This window comes from Ovis canadensis, chromosome 11 (genome assembly GCF_042477335.2).
Source record: "Ovis canadensis isolate MfBH-ARS-UI-01 breed Bighorn chromosome 11, ARS-UI_OviCan_v2, whole genome shotgun sequence".
Classification (NCBI taxonomy): Eukaryota; Metazoa; Chordata; class Mammalia; order Artiodactyla; family Bovidae; genus Ovis; species Ovis canadensis.
The window spans coordinates 62521777-62546373 of NC_091255.1; the positions used below are offsets into that span (position 1 = coordinate 62521777).

The window sequence follows — 24597 nt, forward strand, 5'->3', positions numbered from 1 at the left end:
CAGCATCAGGGTCTTTTCCAATGAATCAGCTCTTCACATCAAGTGGTCGAAGCATCGGAGCTCCAGCTTCACCATCAGTCCCTCCAACGAATACTCAGGGTTGATTTCCTTTAGGATGGACTGGCTGGATATCCTTGCAGTCCAAGGGACTCTCAAGAGTCTTCTCCAGCATCACAATTTGAAAGCATCAATTCTTTGGCTAAGGGTAAGAAGTTCTGTAGATGGCAGCCAGCGCCAGGCTGAGAAAGATGCCATGTGGTACGTATCCCCAACCCCCTCGCCGTGGGGCCCCTGAGGGGATGCAGGAGCTGGGCAGAATCCTGATTCTAGCGGTACCCACCCTGGGTGAGCCAGCAAAGATGCCCCTGGGGCTTGCTTCCTGAGTGTCACGGCCCTAGACTCAGCTCCACCTGGGCGGAGTCCTGAGTCTCTCTCCCACGGGGTGACTCCACATGGCTGTTTCCTTCAGGGGACTTAATACTGCTTCATGGAATGGGCTCTGATGCTGTCACTAATCAGGGAGATGGAGGGGCCATGGCTGATCTCCACACGTTGGGACTGCCTGAAGCTGATGCACCTGGTACCCGAGGGCGGGAGGGGGAGTGGAGACGGGGGAAAGAGGGATGGGGGGAGGGGAGGAGGGTGCAGTGATGCGGGCGACGACGGGCAGCATCTCCCCGGCAGGGCCGACCCTCCCAGGGATTAGTTCTTGAATCAGCTGCACGGTTCAAGCCCCACTCACTCTGGGCAGCTTTAGTCATATCCACTCCCTTCTCATTCTCATTATTCACAGCCGTCCTCTGAACCGAAAGGAAGATGCTTTCTCTGCTGGGGGTCTCGGCCTTCCTGCAGCTAAAGCTTCCCCAAGGCCCAGTGGAACCCTCTGTTTACCCGGGAAGTGGTGGCTACACAGCTGGGCAGGGATGCCCACAGGACCCTGCAGGGCCAGGCAGGGCCCTGAGCATGGAGGGTGGCCTGCAGCAGGCGTGTCCCCGGGGCCAGTCCTGGGAACCCCAAGGCAGAGGCTCTGGAGGCGGTGGAGCTCACACAGACCCATGAGGGGACAGAGTGCAGGGAGGTGCCCTCAGGCCCCCGGGGTGCAGGGAGGAGAGCTGGTGCATGGGAGCTTACCGACCCGCATTGCAGCCTGGCCTGCCCCCTGCCCCATCTCTCCCTGCCTTCTAGGCTCTCCGGCCTCCTGGCTCCCCCAGCTCCGAGTTCCCTCCTGGCTCAGAGCTTCACACAAAGGAGGCCCTTCCCGACACCACCCCGGAATGTGTTGGGTCCCCATAACGTGACCCTGCAGCAGCCAAGTTCTCCGTCTAGCACTTGCCCCCATGGACAGCACATCACCACTCGGCTCTCAGGGCCTCCCCCCCACCCGGCATTTTCCACCTGGTGTATGTTGTATGTGCAACTTTTATAGTCGGAAGCGGTGTTTACAAACAGGAGAGGCACCCCCATAAACAGACCCAAAAGGAGAGCTCTGAGTCAGCTGATTTTCAGCCAGCTTCCTCCCCAGGTGGAGCCCACCTGCCCCTGGTCCTCAACGAATGCACATGACGCAGGGCAGGTCTGGGCAAGCCCGTAGGCTGCCAGTTGAGTCTATTCTCTGGCTTGTCCACACCCTGCAGCCCAGAGCAAGGGAGGGGCCGACCCAGGACGCCTGGTCCTCCCAGCCCTATCGGGACACCTCCCCACCCCCAGCAGGAGGCTGTGGCCCATCCTTGGGGCCTCCTGCTCCCCACCCCCAGCAGGGGGCTGTGGCCCATCCTTGGGGCCTCCTGCTCCCCACCCCCAGCAGGGGGCTGTGGCCCATCCTTGGGGCCTCCTGCTCCCCACCCCCAGCAGGAGGCTGTGGCCCATCCTTGGGGCCTCCTGCTCACCCTCTGGGATGACTCAGGCGACAGCTAAGCCTGAGTCTTAAAGGTCTTTGAGGAGCTCCTGGGGTTGGTGAGTCTGAAGCCAGGATTCTGAGGGGCAGGAGAAGGCCATGTGGGGTCTACATGGAGATCAACCTGTCCGGGCTTCCCAGGATCTCCCTGGGTTTAGCATTGAGGTCCCAAGTCCCTGGAAACCCGTCATGCCCAGGCAAGCTGGGACGTTGAGTCACCTGGATCTACAGCAGGGGATTTGCTCGGTTGGGCAGGCCCCATCACCAGGCCGTTCCTCCTTGGATGGGAGGGGCAGGTGAGCTAGGTGGAGAGGATGGCCTGGGCCCCTCTTGGTCCCAGAACAAGGCTGGCTGTCGTTGAATGGGACAGCAGTTTAAGGGTCAGGGAGCAGGCTGGACATGGTCAGTGGGCCCCTGAGGGGACAAGCAGGATTTCTGAGCTGAGAGCAGGGCTTGGAGAGGGTGTCGGCCCCAGAAGGTCAGGGACAGAGAGAGATGGTGCTGGACAGGGGTGCCCTGCAGGGGTGGCAGCGGGGACCGTTCTAGTATGGAGGAGCGAGGGGGGTTTCAGGATCAGGGACTGCCGAGAGTTACAGGGATTGAGGGGCCGGGCGAAGCCAGGACGGCCTTGAGACGCCAGCCACCAGGGCTGCAACCCTGCTTGTGGACCAACCCCCACATCCCCCGCCTGGGCGACAGCACACACGGGTGTCAATGACACACCTCGGATCCTGAAGCAGAGGCTCCGTGTGGCCAAGGTCCATCAGTTCATCTGGAGACGAAGTCCACTTACCTTCTCCCGAATGAGCCAACCTGCCCAACTGAAGGGGCAGGGAGGCCCCGAGGGGCGGAGATGGTCCTGAGGCCACCCCACCCGGCCTGTTGGTGGCAGAGGCTCGAGCCCAAGTCACCCAAGCCCCAGTTCAGGGCTTTTTTGCTCCCCGAGACTGGATCGGGGCAGGAATGGGGGTGTCATGGGTTGAACAGTGACCGCCCCCGATTCCGCAAATCAACGTCCACTCAGAACCTTACGTGGCCTTATGTGGACACACGGTCTTGGCAGTGTTAAGGTAAGAACCCAGATGAGGTCACCCTGGATTAGGCTGGGCCTGAGATCCAATGAGAAACACCGGGAGAGGACCGAAGCAGAGACTGGAACTACATAGCCAGCAAAGCTGGAAGAGGCGGGAAGGCTCCTCCCTGGGCCTTCAGAGGGAGCCTCGTGCTGCCGACACATGACCTTGGATGTCTGACCCCCAGACTGCAAGAAAATCCATTTCTGTTGCTTTAAGCTGTCCAGGTTAGGGTGGCTTGTGATGGCTGCCCCAGGCCACCCCGCCAGGAGGGAGAAAGGGGCTATTAAGGCCTACACACAGCTAAGAAATACCCAGATCCCCGGTCTAGATGCCCCACTCGGGATGCTGGAAAAAACCTCACAGGGCAGCCTCTTTATTCCACTCTTTTGGTGACTGAGCTCTCTTGAAATAAATTGGTATGAAATGATTGTCAAACACTGACCAGCTCATAGGGTTCACTGCAACAGACTTTGATTTTAAGAAGAAAAACATTATTTCCAGGATACAGTCATAGAAGCAGTGCACAGCACCGCCCGGTGGAATGCCTTCAAAGCCTTCTTTTAATGAATAAATTAAGACTCTGTTCGCTTTTCAATCATGCCCTTAAATCAGTGCTTCTAAGTCCCTGAAACCTTTCTTCCTCCCAAAAGGAGATGAAACAATTCCCTAGCAATCACTTCCACGCTATCTTTACACTCATCAAAGGAGCGCCGCACTTTCGGGGTCAGAAAAGAGGGGGAAAAAAAAAAATCCCCACTCCAGTCTTCCGGGTTTGCATTTGGAACATTTATTTCAGGAAATACATTTTCAACACTTTGTTATTTATACAAAAAGAGACGAATTTCTCAGGAGGCACATAGCGAAAGGCCACTGTGGAACAGATCCCAGTGAAACTAACAAGTTTTCAAAAATCTGGCTACAGAGAAGGAAGCGAAGGCGTCCCAAGACGGGCCGGCTGGACTGGTCCACGGCCGGGACCCCGACGCTGGCGACGGACGCATCCTTCAACATCTTGGTTTTGGCAAAAATGGCAAGTCGGCAAGTAAACTGTTTCTACTAAGGGGTCCTTCCTCTCTTGGGGGGGGGAGGGAGTAAACACACGAAGCAATGACCTACACATGCGCGTGCACACACACACACACCAGTCTGCACCCACCCCTCCCACCTTCTCATGGGCAAGAAGCCAGCCTGGGGCCTGCAGACGGTCACGGATCATTGACCCGTGTCTGAGCTCCCCAGCCTGGGGCCGTGAGGACGTGGAGCCCGACTGTGGGCCGTGGATACCTGACCCCTGATCAGTCCCTCTCTGGGGGTCTTTATGATGGGCTCTGGGGGCAGGGGAGGTGCAGGGCCCCAGGCACATCAGGGCAACACACAGTCAGGCTTGCCTGGCCTCCCACCTCCCTGGTCGTGGTGTCAGCCAGGCCTCGGTCAGGGGGGCTGTGTGTCTGGGGCGGCCAACTGGGCATTCACTTAACCAGAGTGTCTCGGGCCAAATGGATGTCTAGACAGACAGATACACTTCCCTGGTCACACGAGGTGGGGGCAGGGCCGGCACCAAGCCCACGAGGGCCCCCCGCCCCCCACTTCCTTCTGGCACCTGCCAGCACTTGACTTCCTCCTTAGCTCCTTTACCAGGTTCACTCGCTTGGACGTTCCCAAAAATCAGGGCGGGGTAGGGTGCATCTTTTGCTTCCTTTGAATCCTCAAATTCCAGCGGGGGTGGGGAAGGGGGCGGGACATAACGGGAGATAAAGACACATCTCCCTCTCTCCACCTTGTCCCAGTTCCCCGCCCGAGGGGACAGCTGCGGAGAGCTGGTGGCTCGTGTGGACGGCTGAGATAAAGGCACTTTCTGCTCCAGGACAGGCTCGCGGGCGGGCGGGCGGGCAGCAGCCAATGGGCAACTTGGATCTCGTGGAATGAACTGCTCTCCCCTAGGGGCGGGCTCAGGGGCTCCCCAGCGGCGTGCAGGGAGGCGGGGGCAGGAAGGGGCCCCAGGTCCACCAGCAGGGTCCCATCCTCCCGCGGGCACCACCCCACCATGCTCCAGGGGCTCTAAGAGCTGGGGGCCACTCCTGGGGCCTGGAGTGAGGGCAGGGTCGGGAACTGAGTCAGTGGTCCTCCAGCCCCTTCTGGACCTCAGGGAGGGCCAGAGAGCCGCCCCACACTCCAAGCTCCGCCCCCCCCCACTCCCAGTCCTGGTCCCCGTAGTCAGTGGGCTAATAACAAACATACTCAGAGGGCGCTCGTCATCTTGTCACTTGGCAGGGGTGAAGGGGCGGAGATCGAGGACACACGGAGAAAATCATATAAAATAAAAATGGGGCGGGTGGCGGGAGACGGTGAAGACTCAGGGTAGGGTCCCGGGGCGGGCGGTGTCTACATCTCCTGGGCTTCGGGTGCCTGCTCCTCGACACCGTTGGCCACGGCGCTGCTGCCCTCGTGCAGGCGCTTCACGCGGTAGGCCTCGAAGTGGATGGTGCTGGTGATGTCCTTGATGTTCTGCATGTGTGTCCTGGGAGGGGCACGGGGCAGGGGTCACGAGGGGAGCCAGGGGTGGGGGGGGCTCCTGCTCACTCAGCCTGCCCTCCCCACTCCCAATCCCCACTACACGGTTCCCCGGGCCAGCTGGGGGGTGCGGGGGGGGTGCGGTTCTCCAGCACGGCGCTTTAGCCCCACCAAGACAGACCAAGCCTGGACAGGAGCGTGTGGGGGTGAGGAGGCGGGTCTCCATGGCAACCCTGCCACTCTCAGGACCACGTGTTCCAACACAGCCCCTTTTCTGGGACAACTCAATCGCCAGTTCAGGGACAGGCTGAGTGCAGAGGCCCCCCGCGGTGGGCAGGGCTGGAGCGCCCTTGCTCTGGTTCAGAAGAGCCAGGGCAGCGGCCAGTTGTGCTGGCAGGCAAGGGGCAGCGGCCTGTAGCCGGCGGGTGAGGGGCCTGGGGGTGGCGGGTACTGGTACCCCTGTAGTCATGTGTTCAAGCGTCCCTTCTCCACTGACCATCAGGGCAGGTTTGCAAAGGTGTCAGAAGGGCGTCCTTCTGCAGCCAGGCTCTCCAGCACAGGGCAGTTAGCTCCTGGAAGCCATGTCCTCCCCCAACTTGGAGGCCATGAGAGATGGTCCCGTCCCTCCTAGTGACTTCGTTCCTAGCATCCGTCATGCTGGCTGAGGAGCTGGGAGCCCCTGGCACCCCGGAGGGAGCCCCCACTGTCTCTGTTCACCTGCCCAGGCCCTGGCCTCACTACCTGGGCTGAGGACAGGCTCCTCCTTGCCTGGGCTCAAGGAAACTGAGGCGGGGCCTCCACCAGGTCAGAGGACAGACACATGCCCAGCACCCGAGACCTCCTGGGGCTCAGGCTCCAGCGATGCAAACTCAACCCTTCCCCAGGTGAAAGTAAAAAAAGATTTTCACTGCTTGCTTCATTTCCAACAAAGCATTTTAAGACACTGGGGCTCCAAGGAGGAAGGCAGATGGGTGGTGTGTGCTGGCTGCTACTCAAGACCTCCGCTAGCTGGCCCATCACCCTCGCCCACCGCCCAAGCCCTGACAGAGGCCGCTTCTGGGCTGTCAGCCCCTCCCCACTCAAGCACCGGACCCGCCCGGCTCTCACCTGATAAGGAGGTCCCGCAGGTAAGCAAACTCACAGTGAGTGGTGTTCTCAACTGCAGAGGAGAGAGAGGGAGCTTTAAGATCAGGAAAGCCCTTCCCGGCAATGCTGGGCAGGTAGATGGGTGGGGCAGGGGGGCCATAAGGGTACACCAGGCACCTCAGCTCCTGCCCTCCGGGGAGATGGCACTGTCACCTGGCAAGACAACTGCAGGGGAGAGAGCGCTACGCTAAGCAAGAGGGGGCCCGGGGGTGTCCCAGGGGAGACCTGAAGATGAGAGCGGTGCTGGGAACAGAACATGGCAGGAACTGGGGCTGGGGTTTCTCCCCCACGTGCTCAGGACACACACAAGGACACACGTGTACAGAGGTCGCACACTGGGGATGACCGCTCCCATTGAGCTCAAGAGTCGGCAAAACTGAGTAATCTGCTGCCTGGGAGGGTGCACACGGGGACACACTAAAGCCCCTCGGAGTGCTGAGCACAAGCTGAAGACAGCAGCTGGCTCTGGGCATGCGGGAAGATGGGCAGGGAGGGACCCCACAGGCACCCTGGAGCGGGCCGGCGATGCCCAGTGCTGCATAGAAACTGCCTGCTGCGTGGTTGTCAGCTGCCAGTCATCCTTCAAAGGGTGCTGGGTGGCATCATCTGGACTCAGGGAGGCTGTCCTCTGAGGTTCTGTGGGGGCGTCCGGCCCACGGGAAGGAATCCCCAATCTCCACACACCCTACAGGAGAGCGACTAAGACGTCTCATTTGTGGTCGTAGGGAGGTGCGGCTCAGAGGTGGAAAAAACAAAAAAAGCACTCTGCCCAGCTTCCACGGCCCGGGAGGCCTGGCTCCCGGGTCCAGGCTTCCCCATCCCAGGGCAGCAGGGCCTTTCTCAAAGTTAAAGGGTCAATACAGCCAGCAGATAGATGGGGAAACAATGGAAACTGTGAGAGACTTTATTTTTCTGGACTCTAAAATCACTGCAGATGGTGACTGCAGCCATGAAATAAAAAGATGTTTGTTCCTTGGAAGAAAAGCTATGACCAACCTAGACAGCATATTAAAAAGCAGAGACATTACTTTACCAACAAAGGTCTGTCGAGTCAAAGCTGTGGTTTTTTCAGTAGTCATGTATGGATGTGAGTTGGACTATAAAGAAAGCTGAGTGCCGAAGAATTGATGCTTTTGAACTGTGGTGTCAGAGAAGACTCTTGAGAGTCCCTTGGACTGCAAGGAGATCCAACCAGTTCATCCTAAAGGAAATCAGTCCTGAATATTCATTGGAAGGACCGATGCTGAAGCTGAAACTCCAATACTTTAGCCACCCGATGTGATGAACTCACTCATTGGAAAAGACCCTGATGCTGGGAAAGACTGAAGGCAGGAGAAGGGGACGACGGAGGATGAGATGGTTGGATGGCATCACTGACTCAATGGACATGAGTTTGAGTAAGCTCTGGGAGTTGGTGATGGACAGGGAAGCCTGGCGTGGTGCAGTCCATGGGGTCTCAAGGAGTCAGACACGACTGAGCGACTGAACTGACCGACTGACAGCCGGCAGGGGGACCAGGGTGGTAAAAGGCCGAGTGCCCCACCCGCCAACTCAGGCTTCCCAGGTGGCACTAGTGGTAAAGAACCTGCCTGCCAATGCAGGAGACACAAGAGATGTGGGTTCAATCCTTGGAATCAGGAAGATCCCCTTGAGGAGAGCATGGCAACCCACTCCAGTATTCTTGCCTGGAGACTCCCATGGACGGAGGAGCCTGGAGGGCTGCAGCCCATAGGGTCACACGGGGTCGGACACGACTGAGGTGACTGAGCGTGCATGCACACCCCCGACCCCTGCCCTCCTTCCTCTCCCATCCCCTACCCTGCAGGACTGCACCCACAGTAGAATCCTCTGCTGGCTGGCTCTCACACAGCCTTTCCATCTAACTTGAAGAAGCACTGAGAGTAGAAGGGAGAACACTCTGAACCTGAAGTGACTGTCTGACCACTGCATCCCAGGTTGGGCAAGTTATTCTGGCCTCTCTGAGCCTCCATTTCCTCATCTGTAAAATGGGCATAATAATGCCTCCCACCTCTCAGGGATGGGAGAGGATGAAATGAGTTAACTGTGCGCTTTATCACACCTGCCCTCCACTGAAAACATTCGGGCAGCTTCCAAGGATGAGTAAAGTACCTCAGGATGGTGGTGTGCAACCCAGGAGGAGGAAGAAGAGGGAACTGGGGCTGGAGAGGGTGGGGATGAGGAGAGGCACAGAGCAGCCTGCTCTCCGGTCAGCTCTCAATTCACAAGGTCCCAGAGATTAAAAAAAAAAAGTCACCAAAGTCTTGGGGAAGTTCAACTACTCTAATGGCAGAAACTCCTTCCGGGACCTCATGAAGGCTGCTGGGAAGTCAGAGCCACCCCCGCCACCATCTTTACAGGTTCCGTGGGGCTGTTTCTCATCACCATCCTCAACGTGGGCTGGCAGCACCATAGCAACGCACAGCTCATTCAAAGCGCGGGATCCAGGCCAGAGCAGGAGAGCAGGGACACAGAAAACCAACCTCCCTAATTTCCCAACAATTTCCCGACAATTTCCTTTACCGGCTGCCGGCAGGGCCCAAGTCGGCCGCCAGAGGGCAGCAGAGGCTATCAGAGGCGGAGCTGCCCTTCCCTGCCCCTCCCCAATCGCCCTTTCTTTCTCTTCTTCCTTTTCTCAAATGTACTTGGGCTGCGCCACGTGGCGTGTGGTATCTTGGTTCTTGACCAGAGATCAAATCTGTGCCCCCTGCAGTGGAAGTGTGGAGTCTTAACTACTGGACTGCCAGGGAAGTCCCCCCACTGGCCCCTTCTTATCCCAGATCCTCCAACACACTTTACAAGAAGGTTTCTAAACAGAAAGATTTCAGGAAGAGGAGAAATGGAAGAGGCGGGGCCAAAACCGGATGAGCGGAGGATGAAGCCTAACGCAGACATCTAGGCGGGACAGGGAGGTGAGGGATTTTAACAATAACCCAGGTAAAATGAGCCTGGGAGTGCCCCACTAGATAAGTTTCATTGTATCATTTCCTGCTAATACAATGAAAGTATATGAAAAACCAAAGTATCTGCTGTCCTGAAAGCTCCGATGGTCTTTGAGACATTCTCCGATTTCACTAACTCTTGGCACAAGGTGCTCACTTTAAGGATGGCAAAAACGGGACCCAAGGGATGATGGGACATGCCCAAGGTCACAGGGACATGCCCAAGGTCATGAGCTAGGTGTGGGATGGGGTGGTAGCAGCTGGAGTTGAAAGCAACTGCTGAATGTTCTGCTTCCTTCTCTATGCTGGGCCTTTCAGCCAAGTGAACAAGGAGCAAAGTGGTCCATTTTAATCTGTTCTAAAGAGGAAAGGACAGAACAGAGAGAGGGGGAAGGAAACGCCCAGGTCCACCCCACCTATGGCCACCTGTAGTGGGTTGGATGGTGTCTCCCAGACGTCCAGCTCCCAACCCTGGGCACCAGTGAATGGGACCCTATTTGGAAAAAAAAGTCTGTGAAGGTGTAATTAAAGTAAGGATTTCAGGGACTTCCCCAGCGGTCCAGTGGTTAAGAATCCACCTTCCAGTGCAGGGGATGCAGGTCTGATCCCTGGTTGGGGAACGAAGATCCCACATGCCAGGGGGCTCCTGAGCACCACAACCAAGACCGGATATAGCAATAAACAGATTTATCTACCTCACGAGGGGATCACCCTGGATTCAGGGGGGCCCTAAGGTCAGTGACGAGTGCTCTTAGAAGAAGAGAGACACAGGAGCACAGAGGAAGTTAGAGCAGAGACCGCAGGGCTGAGCCTACAAGCCAAGGTCAGCTGGCAGCCACTAGGAGGGGGGAGGGAACAGTCTCCCCCGAGGCCTCCAGAACACTGAGGATAAACTTCTGTTTAAGCCACCCAGTCTGTGCTGGTCTGTTGCAGAAGCCCCAGGACATGAAGACGTGGGGGTCCTGGAGCTCCAAGGGGGCATGGAGTGGGGAGGCATCTGGTTCTCAGCTGGACAGAGCTCCAGCCCAGCCCTTTCCCCAGGCCCAGAGAGGTGAGGTGACTTGTCCAGGGTCACACAGCATGCCTGGGAAACCCCAGCACCAGGACCCTGGCAGAGCCCATCATACTCCTTCCTGCCTGGATGTAGGGGACTGGGATGGAGGCATGGCTCCGTCAGCTAATGGCTGTGGACCCCAGACAAGACACCTAGCCCCTCATGTCCTCCACCAAGCAGGACCCACGGGAGCCCTTCCTGTGGCCGAATGGGCAACAGATGAGGTCCCAAGAGCAGCCCGTCAGGCCCAGGTGCACAGCTCCTGGGTAGCAGAGGCAGCTTTCCTCCTGACCTGTCTGGAGGCCTGGGCGCCAGCTCAGCCATTACCTTCAATGGTGCCCCACTTGGTTTTCCTTCCAAGGATCCTCTTCCCGTTCACTTGGTACTCGTGGTCACTGCCCACCACAGCAAACGGGATCATCTCCTGGGGGAGGGGCAGGAGGCATTGGTCACTTGCGCGTGCAAAGGCCGGTCCACTCCCTGGGCCCCTGGCAGGAGTTGCCCTGAGTCGGGCCTCCAGCACTGAGACCCCTTGGCCTGAGAGGGCTGCACGTGGACCCTCTGGCTCCGATAACCCTCCTGGCCCAGATAACACTTCCTTATGGCTCAAGATCACCCCACCTGTTTTCCTGGACCCCTGGGAAGACCCACCCATGTCCTCTAGCAGGAAGTGAGGGGCCTCCGGAAATAGCAGTCGGGTCGGTGCACTCACCCGGAACTTCTCGTTCACCAGCCGGTCCTCAGAGTCCTCGTCAAACTCCTTCTGGGGGTACACGTCAATGCCATTGGATAGCAGGTCTGCAGTGATCTGGGGGTCCAGAGGGGAGACAAGTGGGCACCGTCCATGCAGCAAACTGGACCAACCCACTGGGATCTGCCCGTGCTATGACCTCCACAAAGCAAGTGGCCCCAGGCTCAGAGTCAGGGGTGGGCTCTGGGGGTCTGGTAACTGTCCAGCTCTTGTGCCTCTGGAGTGGAGGAGGGGCAGCTGCAGACCGGCCTGCCGGGAGACCGCAGCCACCCCAGAGACCCGGGGTCACCATCCCAGGCACGGGGCATCCCCGTCCTGAATTCCACCTGGACACCCTCTCACTGCAGCGGACCATACTGCACAGGGGCACCTGCGTGTGTCAAACTGTCACCAACCACCCTTTACAGCCACAGCTGCCCGTACGGATGGTGATCAGTGACAACGTCCCCGTGAACAGCTGTCGTTTCTGCCCTGTGCACAGACAAATGCCCGGGGGCAGCTTTGGGGGCTTCCTTGTTCTTTTCCCTCCAGACACATCCGTTGCTAGGGCGCTGTCCTCCCCTAAGCATGCTGGGAAAATCCCTGGACCTAAGGGATTGTGGGTGGAGCTTTGGGAGTAAGAGTGAGGAGTCTCCCCGCTCAGAGGCAGCGGCTCTATAGGAGCCCAGGGTTCACCCTCCTGTTCGGAGAGCAGTCCAAGTGGGGCAGTGACTGGGAAGGAAGCGACCATCTGTCCCCTGATGGAAACTGTTTCTTCCATCTAATAAAAACTGGGGATTTTGTCTGATGGCCTTGCTCCCACCAAGGGGGATGGCGGGCAGAGGCGGAGCCCTACCCGTTGTTTGAAGTAGACCCTCTCCTCCAGGGTCAGCGTGTCGGCCTTGGCGATGACTGGGACAATGTTGACCACTTTGCTCAGGCGCTTCATGAACTCGATGTCCAGGGGCCTGAGGCTGGAACAGAGGGACACGGATGAGGGTGTGGGGGGAGGGGCATGGAACGGGGACAGAAACGTGGAAAGGGGGCCCACTCCTGCCTGGAGGGAGCTGGGGCGAGGCCCCCAGGGTGCCTGCAGCTCCCAGGTGGGTGTATGCCAAGGTCAAGGCTGTGGGCTGAGAGCCAGCCAAGGCACTGGCGAGGGACAGAAAAAGGAAAAGAATCCTGAGCCACCCTGACCCGGGGGAGGAAGGAGTGGGGGCCAGACCAGCTCTGAGCAGCCTGGGGATGAGCTCCCAAAGCCCCCAGTGTGTCCACTGGGAGAAGGGCTGCCACCGGCTCAGAGGGCCATCAGATTGTGGGGCGTCACCGTCTGGGGGCAGATGGGTGCTCACTCAGCCCCATTTCCCAGGATGAGCTGGGGGCTGCTGTTTGGGGCATCCCCTGCCCCTTGCCCACTGGCTCCAGGTGTCCAAGGTCTGATGCAGGGAAATGCTACCCCTCAGGCCCTCCTCACACCCCCCACTCCAACCCGAGACAGCTCTCAGCAGCTGTGGGGCAGGGCGGCAGGGCTCCTGAATGGCTGGCACTGCCTTCCCACCAGGACCAGAGCTGTCCCTGTTGTTCCCGCAGTTGGTCAGAGACTCAGTGTGAGGGTAAGGCGGGCCCCAGGAGGAGGTCTGAATGGTGATGGGGAGGAGCCACTCGATCCCCCGGGCCGGGGTCTGGGGCGCGATGGCGTGGCACCCCGCTGGATCACCACAGCAGCAGCAGAGCCCAGCCTCAGCCCCCTGCTTCCAGCAGCGCCTTGGTGGAGCAAAGCCTGGACCAGCTGCTGTGGGACTCGCGGCTGAGCCCCCCGCCCCTGCGCAGACCCTCGCCGAGGGTGGCTCAGGGACTCGCTTGGTTTCCCACAAAGGCCCCCAGGTGAGGCCCATGGCTCCTGCCAGCTTCCTTCCTGTAACCGGTGCCTGCGAGGCTGGGCCCCAACCCTGGGCTTCCTGCTGCTAGCAGAACCGAGTGTAGAGCAGTCAGAGCCAGAGCCTCAGGCCGTGGTGACCAGCCGGACCCCGGGCCCCAGCAGTCCCCCTCTGTCTACCCTCGCTGCCCCCTCCCCACCCACTCCCGCATCCACTGGGTGCTGGGCTCCCTTCCTTCCCACATCCTGATTCAGGATGAGCCCAAGGGTGTCCACCAGGCGGTGGAAAGACACCTACGGGTGTCAGGCGCAGATGGAGCCACAGGGAGCCAAGGACAAGGGGTCTGTGAGGCCATCCAGGGCCCATCTGGGGCTTCCCTGGTGGCTCAGTGGATGAGAATCCACCTGCCAATGCAGGGGATGCAGGTTCAATCCCCGGTCCATGAGGATTCCACATGCCGCGGAGCAACTAAGCCCATGTGCTCCAACTACTGAGCCTGCCTGCTGCAGCTACCGAAGCCCTCGTGCCCTGGGGCCTGCGTTCCACCAGGAGAAGCCACCGCAACGGGAAGGCGCGCACCACAAGAGTAGCCCCCACCTGCTGCAACTAGAGAAAGCCCGAGCAGCAACAAAGACCCAGCAAAGCCAAAAATAAATATATAAATGTAAAATACGGGTGTGTTTTAAAAAGGGGCCTTCCCAGGTGGCTCAGTGGGTAAAGAATCACACACACACACACACACACACACACACACGTTTAAAGAAAAATTCAATAACACTGGCCCTACTCACATGCACAATTAACATTCTAAACAATCAAAGAGCGCATCTGCCCTCATGAGGGAGACCACCCCTGCTCAAAGGAGGCGAGGAGATCCCCGACCTCCGCTCCAGGGCACCCACTCCACGCCAGCCTCACTGGCTTGTACGTACATCTGTAGCTGCAGGTGGCACTGGCAGGAGAAAGCAGCTCTCTCCAAGGTGGCCTCGACTAACAGCCCTTATCCAGCCCTGCCCGGGGCCAAGCCCGCTGTTCTCTGTGCTCTAAGCCCTCCTCGGTGTGTGTGGGGGTCCCTGCCAGGGTCTGTTATCGCATCGTCAGCACTCCCCTTATGGACTAGTGACCCGCACGGAGGGGCAGGTAAGTGCTAAAGAAACACAGCTGGAGAGTCTCCGCCCACCTGCCAGGCCCGCCAGAACGCCTGCCCTGAGAAGGCACAGCCCAGGCTCCGGACCACCCCGGGCCCAGCCGGTCTTCCGCCCTTCCAGGCAAACTGGATGGTGACCGGTGGGTGGGACGCAGGGTAGGGGCCAGAGGGAGGCCGGGGGCACTCAGGCTGCACGCTGGGGGCACGTACGAGTGGCCGGTGGCGGGGATGAAGTACAGGCAGCAGTGGACGCGGGTGTCCGGGATGCGCTTCTTCCGGTTGATGTTGACCTCCTCTTGCAGGTACTTCTCGTACTGGTCGTTGATGAACTTCATGATGGGCTGCCAGCTGCAGAGAGGACCCAGTCAGCGAGCATGGAACCCCCACCGCCCCAGCTGGGGAAGCAGCCCCCTGACCCCCCATCCTCACCTGCAGGTCCCCAATCCCCCAAGTCTCCGCCCAACACCGGGAAGCGAGGGGGGTGGGGTGGGGGTGGGGTGGGTACCACCTGAAATCCTGAGTGCAACAGAGACCTGAAACAGCCTCCCAGGCTGACCTGTGACCCCTGGGGTTGGGGGAGGGGCGAGATTCCCAGCAGCCTCGCGAGGGCTCTTCCGCCCGGGGCAGGGGTCCCCTCACCAGTTCTCATTGTTGATGTGGTCCCCGAAGCCTGGTGTGTCGATGACTGTCAGCTTCATGCGGACGCCCTTCTCTTCAATATCTGTACGCAATCACAGCCCCCGCCGAGTTCAGAGGGGAGACTCGGGACCTGTGCACATAACCGCCCCCTACCGGCCAGGCTGCCCGACCCACCCTGCCCCAAAGAGGCCCTCCAGCAGCGCCCCCAGGATGATGCCAGGGAGATGCCAGTGTACAGCAATGAAGCCCCCTGCCCGTGCGTTTTGGTGGAAAACTCAGCTGTCTCTAGAGGGCTCTGACCAGGGCCTGCAGGGATCCTGGAGAGCATCCCTGACCCCTCGCCCTCCTCCCACCCGACTCCGAGTCTCAACAGGTCCAGAGGTGCTGCCCCGAGGGACCTGACTCGGCGCCCTGCCCCCAGCCCTGCCCAGCTCTCACCGTGTGTGATGGACTTGATCTCAATCGTCTTCGGGATGCGCTCCTCCGAGGTGGGCTGCACTGACTTCCGGCTGATCTTGGATTTGAAGAGGGTGTTGATCAAGGTGGACTTTCCCAAGCCGCTCTGCCCTGGGGAGAGAATGGGGCTGGTCGGCAGGGCGCTCCAGAGACGGCAGCTCAAGCGCCTGGCAGGTGGCGAGGCCTGGGCATCATCCCCCAGCTCTCCTTGGTGGGGCTCTGGGTCAGGGGGCAGTCAGGAGGCAGGAAGGGCTGGGTCCCTGGGCAGTGGCCAAGCTCTCACTGTACTTTGTGGTAGAGCAGGACATGGACCCCTTGCCTTTTGACCACAGGGTGGTCAAACTGCCCCATGCAAGGTCCTGGGGCTCCTGGGAGGAGGTGAGATTCAGACAGCTTTGGGGAGGGAATGTGGGGGCTGGCCCCTCCAGTGCAATCCACCCTTAGCTGTGGGACATACCAGGATCCACGTGAAGTTTGATGGAAAAGCCCTACAAAGCCCCCCAGCGGAGGGTCTGTATCCCTCACCGCTAGACCACCCACACTGCAGGGTTCTGGTCCAAAGCCCTGGGGGCCGGGCTCCGCACCGCTGAGGATCACCTTGGTAGAAGAGTCCACACGCTCGTCTGTCCTGCAGGCCAGGCCTGTCACCCCGTTTTACAAGAGCCTCTGTGGCCGGCCAGGGAGGGGCAGGGGGGCTTCCTTGCGTGGCTCTGGGTGGCTCACCGGCTGGATGAGAGCGGGGGACTTACCCACCACCATGATGTTGAACTCGAAGCCCTGCTTCATGGCCTTCCTGCGCATCTGCTCCAGGATGGAGTCGATCCCCACATAGCCGAAGTCCACGGAGGCCTTCTCGTTCCGTGGCGCAGGCGGCTGCTTGAGCGCGGCATCTCTGGGGGTGTCAGCCATGTCGCCAGCGCTGCTGGGAGCTGCCTCGGTGGCTGCAGGAAGAGGAACGGGCGCTTTAGGGGGCGATGGTGGGGGGGGGAGGACACGCAGGTGGGGGAAAATGAGGCTCAGTTGCCCAAGAGACCCGGAGGAACGCCTCAGAGCCAGACCCCTTGGCCCAAGCTGTCCTGCCGCTGCCTGCCTGGCCCACAAAGCCTCACCCCACAACTCAAGTCCTGAGCCAGGACAAAGGAGAGGACGACCCTCTGAATGGAGGACGGAGGGAACCAGCCAGTCCCAAGCACCTGCTGGTGGCCCCGGGCCGGCAGGAGTGCAGAAGGGGGGCGGGGACGCAGAGCTAGCTCCTCCGGGCACAGTGGTCCCACTGGCCCCTGGGTGATGGCAGGAAGGAGAGGGCCCATGGGCAGCACCTGCGGGTACTGCCCCCTGCCTCCCACCTGGACTGGATTCAAGCGTCTTCTCTCTGGCCGCCCAGCACCTGCGGGGCCCCACGCCCACAGCCTGGGAGGCAGTTTTGTTTTCAGGTCTGCAGACAGGCAGATGGGACTGAGCTGCTCAAAATAACTCAGGCTGCTTTGGTCTACGGGTCGGAGCCTTCCTCCTCTCCTCCTGGGCTGCCCTAAGAGTCCACGTGACCCAGCTGGAGGCCTGGGGGGGGGCGGGGGAGATGCCCAGAAAGCTCCCAGTGGGGACCCGAGGGGCACCTGGCCTGCAGGGCTGGTCAGCTGCATCCGGGTGAGTCCCCCCCACCACGATGTGCACATCCAGACCACACCCTTCCCCGACGGCCCTCCCCAGCCCCTCCGTTGCCCCTGCGGGTCCAAGCTCTTCCCACCCTCTCTGTCCACTAAGAAGGATTTTCAGCTTCATCCTGCCTCCCAGGAAGGATCACAGTCTCTTCTCCCGGGGCACCCTGAGCTCATGGGAAGTGACCACCCAGTCAGTCCAAACACTCCCCCTCTGCCCATGAGCCCCTCTCACAGCCCTCAGGGAGAGAGTGCGGGTGGTTTCCAGAGCAACAGCGGCCCCCCTAGGTGCCCACCTCTCCAGGGGGCATACCCCACTGCCAAGGTGGGCAAGCAGCCTTCCCAAACACGGCCTCCTACCCATCCCCTCCTGCCCCTGCCAGGAAGGTCACTGCCGAGCTTTCAGATAAACTGCGTTTTGGTTTCCTGAGGAAATAACCGGACTCCACCCCACCCACCAGGTTGCACCTCTAGAGCCACCTCCGTCTTCAGGAGCCTCCGAGGGAGCTGAGATGGGAGCCAGCACCCTCTCCTCCCTGCATGCCCAGGCCAGTAAGAGAGGAAAGATGACTGGCCCTGTTAGCTTACAAATCCTGGAGACTGGGGTGTCGCTGGTTTATCCCCAAGTCAGTCACTAACGTCCCCCTATCCTTTGCCCGGAACAGGCAGAGACATTCCTGCTTCAGAGAACAGGGGCGTTAAACATGTAACGTAACACCATAGCAAGGCCAGGGGATGCCTGGGGGTCCACACATTTCTCCTAACAACAGGCTGATGCTGGAGGTTTTGGTTCCACGTCCCACCTCACCCCATCCCCGGGCCAGGGAAAGGCAAACGGCCCAGGAGGCAGGGATCCCCCCTATTCGACCGCCATTGGGGGGCCTCCTCCCTGCGCAGCCCGCAATGAATTGCCTCTGCTCAGAAACACTCTGCCCTAGGCTCAGGCATCGTTAAACAAACAAAGACCAGAGCTGCATCTGGCCCGAACGTGTGGCTCTGGGGCTGCTTCCTGGAGACAGACATGGGGCCCTGTCTTTCGGGACAGCAGTTCAGCCCTGCCCCACGTGACCGAAAATTGCTTCCATCTGTCTGCGGGTCTGGGAGCCATTCTGCCCTGGACCGGGCCAGCCCCCTGCCCCACCCCCATATCTTCCTCCATCCCTCACTCCCTCCAGAGCAGCACAGGGTGGGGGGTGGGGAGACTCCTCTCCACAGCTCCAAGAGCAGCAGAGAGAGGCTCCAGCCAGCCAACATCCCCTGCAGAAACCAAAGCAAACCCCCCTGCCCACCGGGGCCGTTAGAGAAATAATCAGAGAAACGGGACAAGCGTCATCATTCCCGCTGAGAGAAGGGCCTGGCCTTCTGCACAGGTGAGGGCCCATCCCCCCCGAGGTCCCTCCTCTGGGAGGCTCCATGGTGGGCAACCCCCACTCTGTCTGCCTGGATGGCCGGCAGATATGGGACCCTCCCGCTATGCCCACCCTGATAGGAGGCTTTGGGTCTGCCTTCAGGACCCCACGGGGGAATGTAGAGGCCCCCAGCAGCCAACCGGCCCAGAGATGGTCTCTGTGAAACTCGGGGTTTCTGTGATTCTTGCAGCCTCGAGGACTCTAGCCAACTAGACGGGACGGTGGAGACAGGCGACTCCAGCACTGTCCAGTGAGGCAGCCACGTGTGCCACTTCTTAGAAATGGTGGTGAAATTTACAGAACACAAAATGTACCATCGTAGCCAATTTTAAGCATGCAGCTTGGGAGTGTTAAGTACATTCACGTTGTTCTGCACCCAAGCTCCTAACTCATCTTGCAAAACTGAAGCCACCCCCATTAAGCATGAACCCCCTCCACTCCCCATTCTGTTTTCTGTCTCCATGAATTTAGCTACTGTGCACCCCAGGTCAACAGAGTCACACAGTATTCATCCTTTCGTGACAGGCTTGTTTCACCAAGAAGGCCCTTGTTTCACCAAGGTCAGCCCATGCTCTAGCAGGTGTCAGGATGTCCTTCCTTCTGAAGGCTGAGTGATACCCCGGTGTGTGGATGGAGCACATTTTTAATTCACTCATCAATGGATACTTGGGTTGCTTCTGTTTCTCAAGACCCTGATTTCAAAGCTTTCTGAAACATTTTTGACCCAGTGGGAATGCTGAGTCAAATGGTAGTCATATTTTTAATTTTCTTCAGAACCACCAACTGTTTTCACGAACATGACATCCGAGCACTTAAAATGCAGCTAGTCTAACGGAGGAACTCAGTTTTTTATTTAATTTTAATTCATTTCAGTTTAAAGAATGATACACGGCATGGGGACTTCCCTGGCAGCCCAGTAGTTAAGACTCTGCCCTTCAAATGCAGGGAGTGAGTGTCTGATCCCTGGTCAGGGAACGAAGATCCCACATGCCACAAAGCATGGACAAGAAATGTAAAAAAATTTTTTTAATTAAAAAAAAAAAAAAGAATGACACATGGCAGTGGCAGCTATCCTGGAGAGCACAGAACTCTTGTCTAACTTCCTAATTTTACAAACGGGGTGTGATTTTTTTTAAATGAAATGCACCGGAAGCTGTCTGGCAAACCGAAGACCATCAATGAATTTAGGCCTGTAACTTCACATTCACTCTCATGATAGCTGATTAACATACGTGTCCCCCCAACAGGCCACGAGCTCCAGTGAGGATGGCAGTGACATGTGTGGATCCCCAGTGAGCCTCCAGGGCCCTACAGGGAGGGGACACTCAAGCAATACTGAGTGAATGGGGTCTTGGGGGAGACCCTCAAGGCAGGGGACAGGGAGGAGGGGCTCTGCTGCCCCGAGCTGCCCACAGACCCTCCACAACAACAGTCAGACCCACCTCCAGACCTGCCTTCTCCTGACTCATCCCCACCCCCAAGACCTCTGTCCAAACCACCTCCTCCAGTGACTTCTGCCCACGGCTCACTCTCTTCCCTGTTAGCTCGCTTTTTGTTTCATACCCAAACTTTATCAAAGGCTATTAATAGGAAAAAGGAAGTTCTTAACAGAAAAACAAGAAGTTTCACATTTACATCCAAGATGACTTTCACTACAGTCTCTGCACGCAAATAGAGAAAGAGGGAGCTGCCCTCTTTAAAAGCGGGAAACGCATGTTCAGAGAAGTTAAGTAACTTATCCAAGGTCACACCACACCCCCAGGTGCTACTCTCCACTGCTCCTATTTGGGAATCCTTGGAAAAGGGGATAGAGGGGGCGGCACCGATTGCCATAGCCTCTCCTTCCCGGAGCCACACTCTGAGGGATGCCAGGTTTGCTGGGGTGTGTGTGTCGGGCAGGGTGTGTGTGTGTGTGTGTGTGTGTGTCTGTGTGTGACACCTGGGACAGCCTCGCTTTGGCTCCACTGGGTCAGCCACTCTCTCTCAGGCCCAGGGCGACATCCCTGCCCACCACAGTGCCACCCTCCTCTGGGAAAAGACAGCCCAAGTGACTAACTGGGCGGGGGTGACCTTACACGCTGGTTTACACCCTCCCTCCAGCCTGATCATTTTCTTTACTGCAGTAAAACAGATGCGAGTTACAAAACTGACCCCTTTGACCATGTTAAGTGTTCATGTTAGTGTCATTAATTACATTTACGATGGCATGTAACCATCACCACCACCTACCTCCAAACGCTTTTATCATCCTGGTCGGAAGCTCTGAGCCCATTAAACACTAACTCCCCTTCCCCTCGCCCTGTAGGCTCTGTCCTGTCTCTGTGAATCTGGCTCCACTAGGAACCTCGTGTAAGTGGGAACATTCGTAAGTATTTGTCCTTTCGTGTCGGGCTTCTTTCACAAGCATTGTGTTCTCGAGGCTCCCCCCTGCTCCAGTACGTGTCACCTTTCAGTCCTTTTTATGTCTGAATAATATTTCATTGTTTATCCATTCATCCATCAATGGACACTTATGAGGTTTCCACCTTTCGATTATGATGAATAACGCTGCTATGAACACCGGTGGACACGTGGCTGTTACAGTCCTTGCTTTCAAGTTTTCTAGTACAGCCTAATTATCAATATTAATAGAACCCAGTTGGTGCTCAGAAAGCCCACGGTTTGGACAAATAGGTAACATGGTCATCCTACAGTCAAAGCGAGGGGCAGTGCCCCCTGCAGACTTTGCGGCTGGGAACCAGGGCCTCGGATTCTCACTCTGGCTCCACGTGGCCCTCTGCGAGTCTCTACACCCGGCTCCTCACTCCCTGATCTGACTTTGCAAGATCTTCAAACCCAAGGTTGTAGCTCAATCAGCGGCACCCACAACTCCTAGGCCAGGGGGTGGCACAAAGCAGCGACTCACGAAACATCTGGAAGGTCGTCTACCCATGGATGAAAAGCCAGTGATAATGAGGTAATTCTACACAACGGACCACGAGCCGTTAAAAGGCCGTCCACCCATGGACGAGGGGACAGACAGTGCAGTAATTCTACACCACAGACCACGAGCCACTGAAAGCACTCATGTCCTAGACAAATGGATACGAAGACGTGGTATATGCATATGGTGGACTATTACCCAGTCATGAAAGACGAATGCAATAGCACCATGTGCACCCACATGGATGGACCTAGAGATGATCAAACTCAGTAAAGTAAGTCAGCAGAGGAGGACAAATATAGGATATCACTTATACGTGGAATCTAAAAAATAATACATTGACCTTATTTACAAAACAGAAACAGACTCACAGACAAAGAAAACAAACTTAATACCAGAGGAAGAAGAGGGGGAAGTAAATTAGGAGTTTGGGATTGACAGATAAAAATTACTTTAAATAAAACAGATAACAAGGTCATACTGTATCGCATAAGAAAATATATCCAATATATTGTAATAAACTAAAATGGAAAATAATCTGAAAAATAACGTATGAATGTAAAGAATACGTGTGTGTGTATATATATATATATGGAATGGAATCATTTTGTTGTACAGCAGAAACTAACCCGACACTGTAAATCAACCACGTGTGTATGCATGCTAAGTCGCTTTCAGTCATGTCTGACTCTTTGCAAACCTACGGACTATAGCCCACCAGGTTACTCTGTCCATGGGATTCTCCAGGCAAGAGTACTGGAGTGGGTTGCCATGCCCTTCTCCAGGGGAATCTTCCTGACCTGGGAATCCAACCTGGGTGTCCTTCATTGCCAGTGGAGTCTTTATCGCAGAGCCACTGGGGAGGACCCGTAAATCAACAGTACTCAAAACAAACAAACAAACAAACAAAAACTAGCGTTGACATGTACATACTACCATGAGGAAAAGAGCTAGTGGGAAGCTGCTACAAAGCACAGGAAGCTCAGCTCAGAGCTCTGTGATGACCTAGAGGGGTGGGATGGGGGTAGGGGAGGGAGGCTCAAGAGGGAGGGGATATATGTATCCATATGGCTGATTCACCTTGTTGAACAGCAGAAACTAACACAACATTGTTAATCAACCATACTGCAATTAAAAAACATTTTTTAAAGCACTGATGTCCCGACACGCTGTAACAAATGAACCTTGAAAACACTATGCTCAGTGAAGAAGCCGGACATGAAAGGCCACATATGGTACGAGTCCATTTAAATGAAATGCCCAGAAGAGGCAAATCCATTAAGACAGAGAGCAGACGGGGGCAGCCAGGGGCTGGGCCATCACGCCTATGGGACTTCCTTTTGGGGGATAAATAAGACTCTGATGCTGGGAAAGATTGACGGCAAAAGGAGAAGGGGGTGGCAGAGGATGAGATGGTTAGACAGTATCACTGACTCAATGGGCATGACTGTGAGCAAACTCTGGGAGAGAGTGGAGGACAGAGGAGCCTGGTATGCTGCAGTCCGTGGGGTCAGAGCAGACACGACTTAGCGACTGAACAACAACATTTTCTGAAACTAGATACAACATTGAGAATAAGCCCCACTGATGCACACGCTAAATGGGTGAATTGTACAGGGTGGGGATTCTATCTCAATGAGCTGTTATACGAAGACAGAAAAGTCACTGCTGGTAGAGATGGATTGAAAAGAACCCACTGTGCCCAGGAGTGCCCACCAGCCAGCTGTACAGCTTGTGGACAGCTGAGGCCAGGACGCCCCTACTCAGGCCTAAGGTTCCTGTGCTCCCTACCCCAGCCCCCAGGCTGTCCAGCTGCACAAGCAGCCCCGTCATCTCCCAGCGAGGACGTTCAGACCAGCGGGAGGAAACCTTGGCAGTGTCTCTCCACAGGCCTCCAATCTGAGCCCAGGCCTGCAACCCTAGTGGGCGAGCCCCTGCCCGCCCCCTTCACCACAGGGGCGCGTAGATCCGCCTTTTCTCAGGAACTGATGGGGAGGGGGTTGCTCTTAAATCGGGCGAGGAAGGGGTTCCAGCCTCTTCCATCCACATGCCTTCACAGGGGGCTCTAGGTCACAGCCCTGAGCCAGCACAAGCTTCAGGCGTCTGCTCCAAGGGACAAATTCCTCACCCCTACCCTGGGGTCTGTGTATCGCGGTCTGTGGCTGGTTGGGACCGGGACAGTGGGACGCACATCTGGCTGGAATGCAGCCACCAGAGAGGAGCCCACAGAGGGTTTATACTGCATTGCAGTCCTGGGCGATCGCGAGCGGGGGCCCAACAGGCCTGCAACACCTAAGGGTCACTCTTCGCTGCCGCCCTTCCTGCAGCCCCAAAACATCCCTGAAGATTCCACCCTCTCCGAGCACCAGCCTCCGCTGCTCGACATTGCTCCCAGCCAGAGGGGCACCCGTGTCACAGCCAGGGACACAGCCCAGGACCAAGCTCTCAGGGTAAAGCCGACTCAATGACCCTTATCCGCCCCCCTGATCCTCTCCAGGGACACTGGCACAATCATCCCCACAGGCCTTGCTTAATCATCACCCACAGTGGCTGAGCAGAAAGCAAGGTGACCCATCTACGGACACCCACGAGACCACCCAACAGGAGCCAGCGTCACCAGGCAGATCCATGCAGAAGCTCGATGTTGGGAGTCATAGGGACCTGTCCCCCACATACTCTTCCTGCAGGAAATGCGCCCCCCACCCCGGCCCTTAATGAAGCCGTCCTTCCCCTATCCCACCCTTGTCCAGGTGCTTCTTACAGTCATAGCCTCCTGCGTTCACTACGCACACATGTGCACCTTGGAGATGTAACTGTCCTAGAAAAGATGCCAACGAGCTGGAAGAATCACACTCTCTGACTTCAAACAGTATTATTGATACAAAGCTACAGGCATCAAAACAGTACGGTGCTGGCATAAAAACAGACACATGGATGAATGGAACAGATTATAAAGCCCAGATATAAATCCTTGCACTTATGGTCAATTAATCTATGACAAAGAAGGCATGCCTATACATGCCTATACAACAGGGTAAAGACAGTCTGTTCAATAAGTGGTGCTGGGAACACTGGACAGCCACATATAAAATAATGAAATTAGAACATTTTCTTATGCCA

General features: G+C 57.3%; 1 protein-coding gene across 31 annotated transcripts in view; it reads right to left on the minus strand.

Moving 5' to 3' along the window:
• Positions 1-3734: 3734 nt before the first annotated feature.
• SEPTIN9 (septin 9) overlaps positions 3735-24597 on the minus strand; it is a 180708-nt gene continuing 159845 nt past the window's right edge. For 29 of the 31 annotated variants that reach the window (XM_069542037.1, XM_069542039.1, XM_069542043.1 and 26 more), the window contains 9 exons: positions 16240-16431; positions 15473-15601; positions 15035-15116; positions 14606-14743; positions 12228-12345; positions 11354-11449; positions 10969-11065; positions 6589-6640; positions 3735-5488 (listed from right to left, as the gene is read on the minus strand). In XM_069542037.1, coding sequence (XP_069398138.1) covers positions 5353-5488; positions 6589-6640; positions 10969-11065; positions 11354-11449; positions 12228-12345; positions 14606-14743; positions 15035-15116; positions 15473-15601; positions 16240-16431 — 1040 coding nt within the window. In that variant the 3' untranslated portion in view covers positions 3735-5352. Of the gene's footprint in view, positions 5489-6588; positions 6641-10968; positions 11066-11353; positions 11450-12227; positions 12346-14605; positions 14744-15034; positions 15117-15472; positions 15602-16239; positions 16432-16683; positions 17016-24597 lie in introns of those variants that run through there. The other 2 variants (XM_069542065.1, XM_069542060.1) reach the window with 2 other exon arrangements.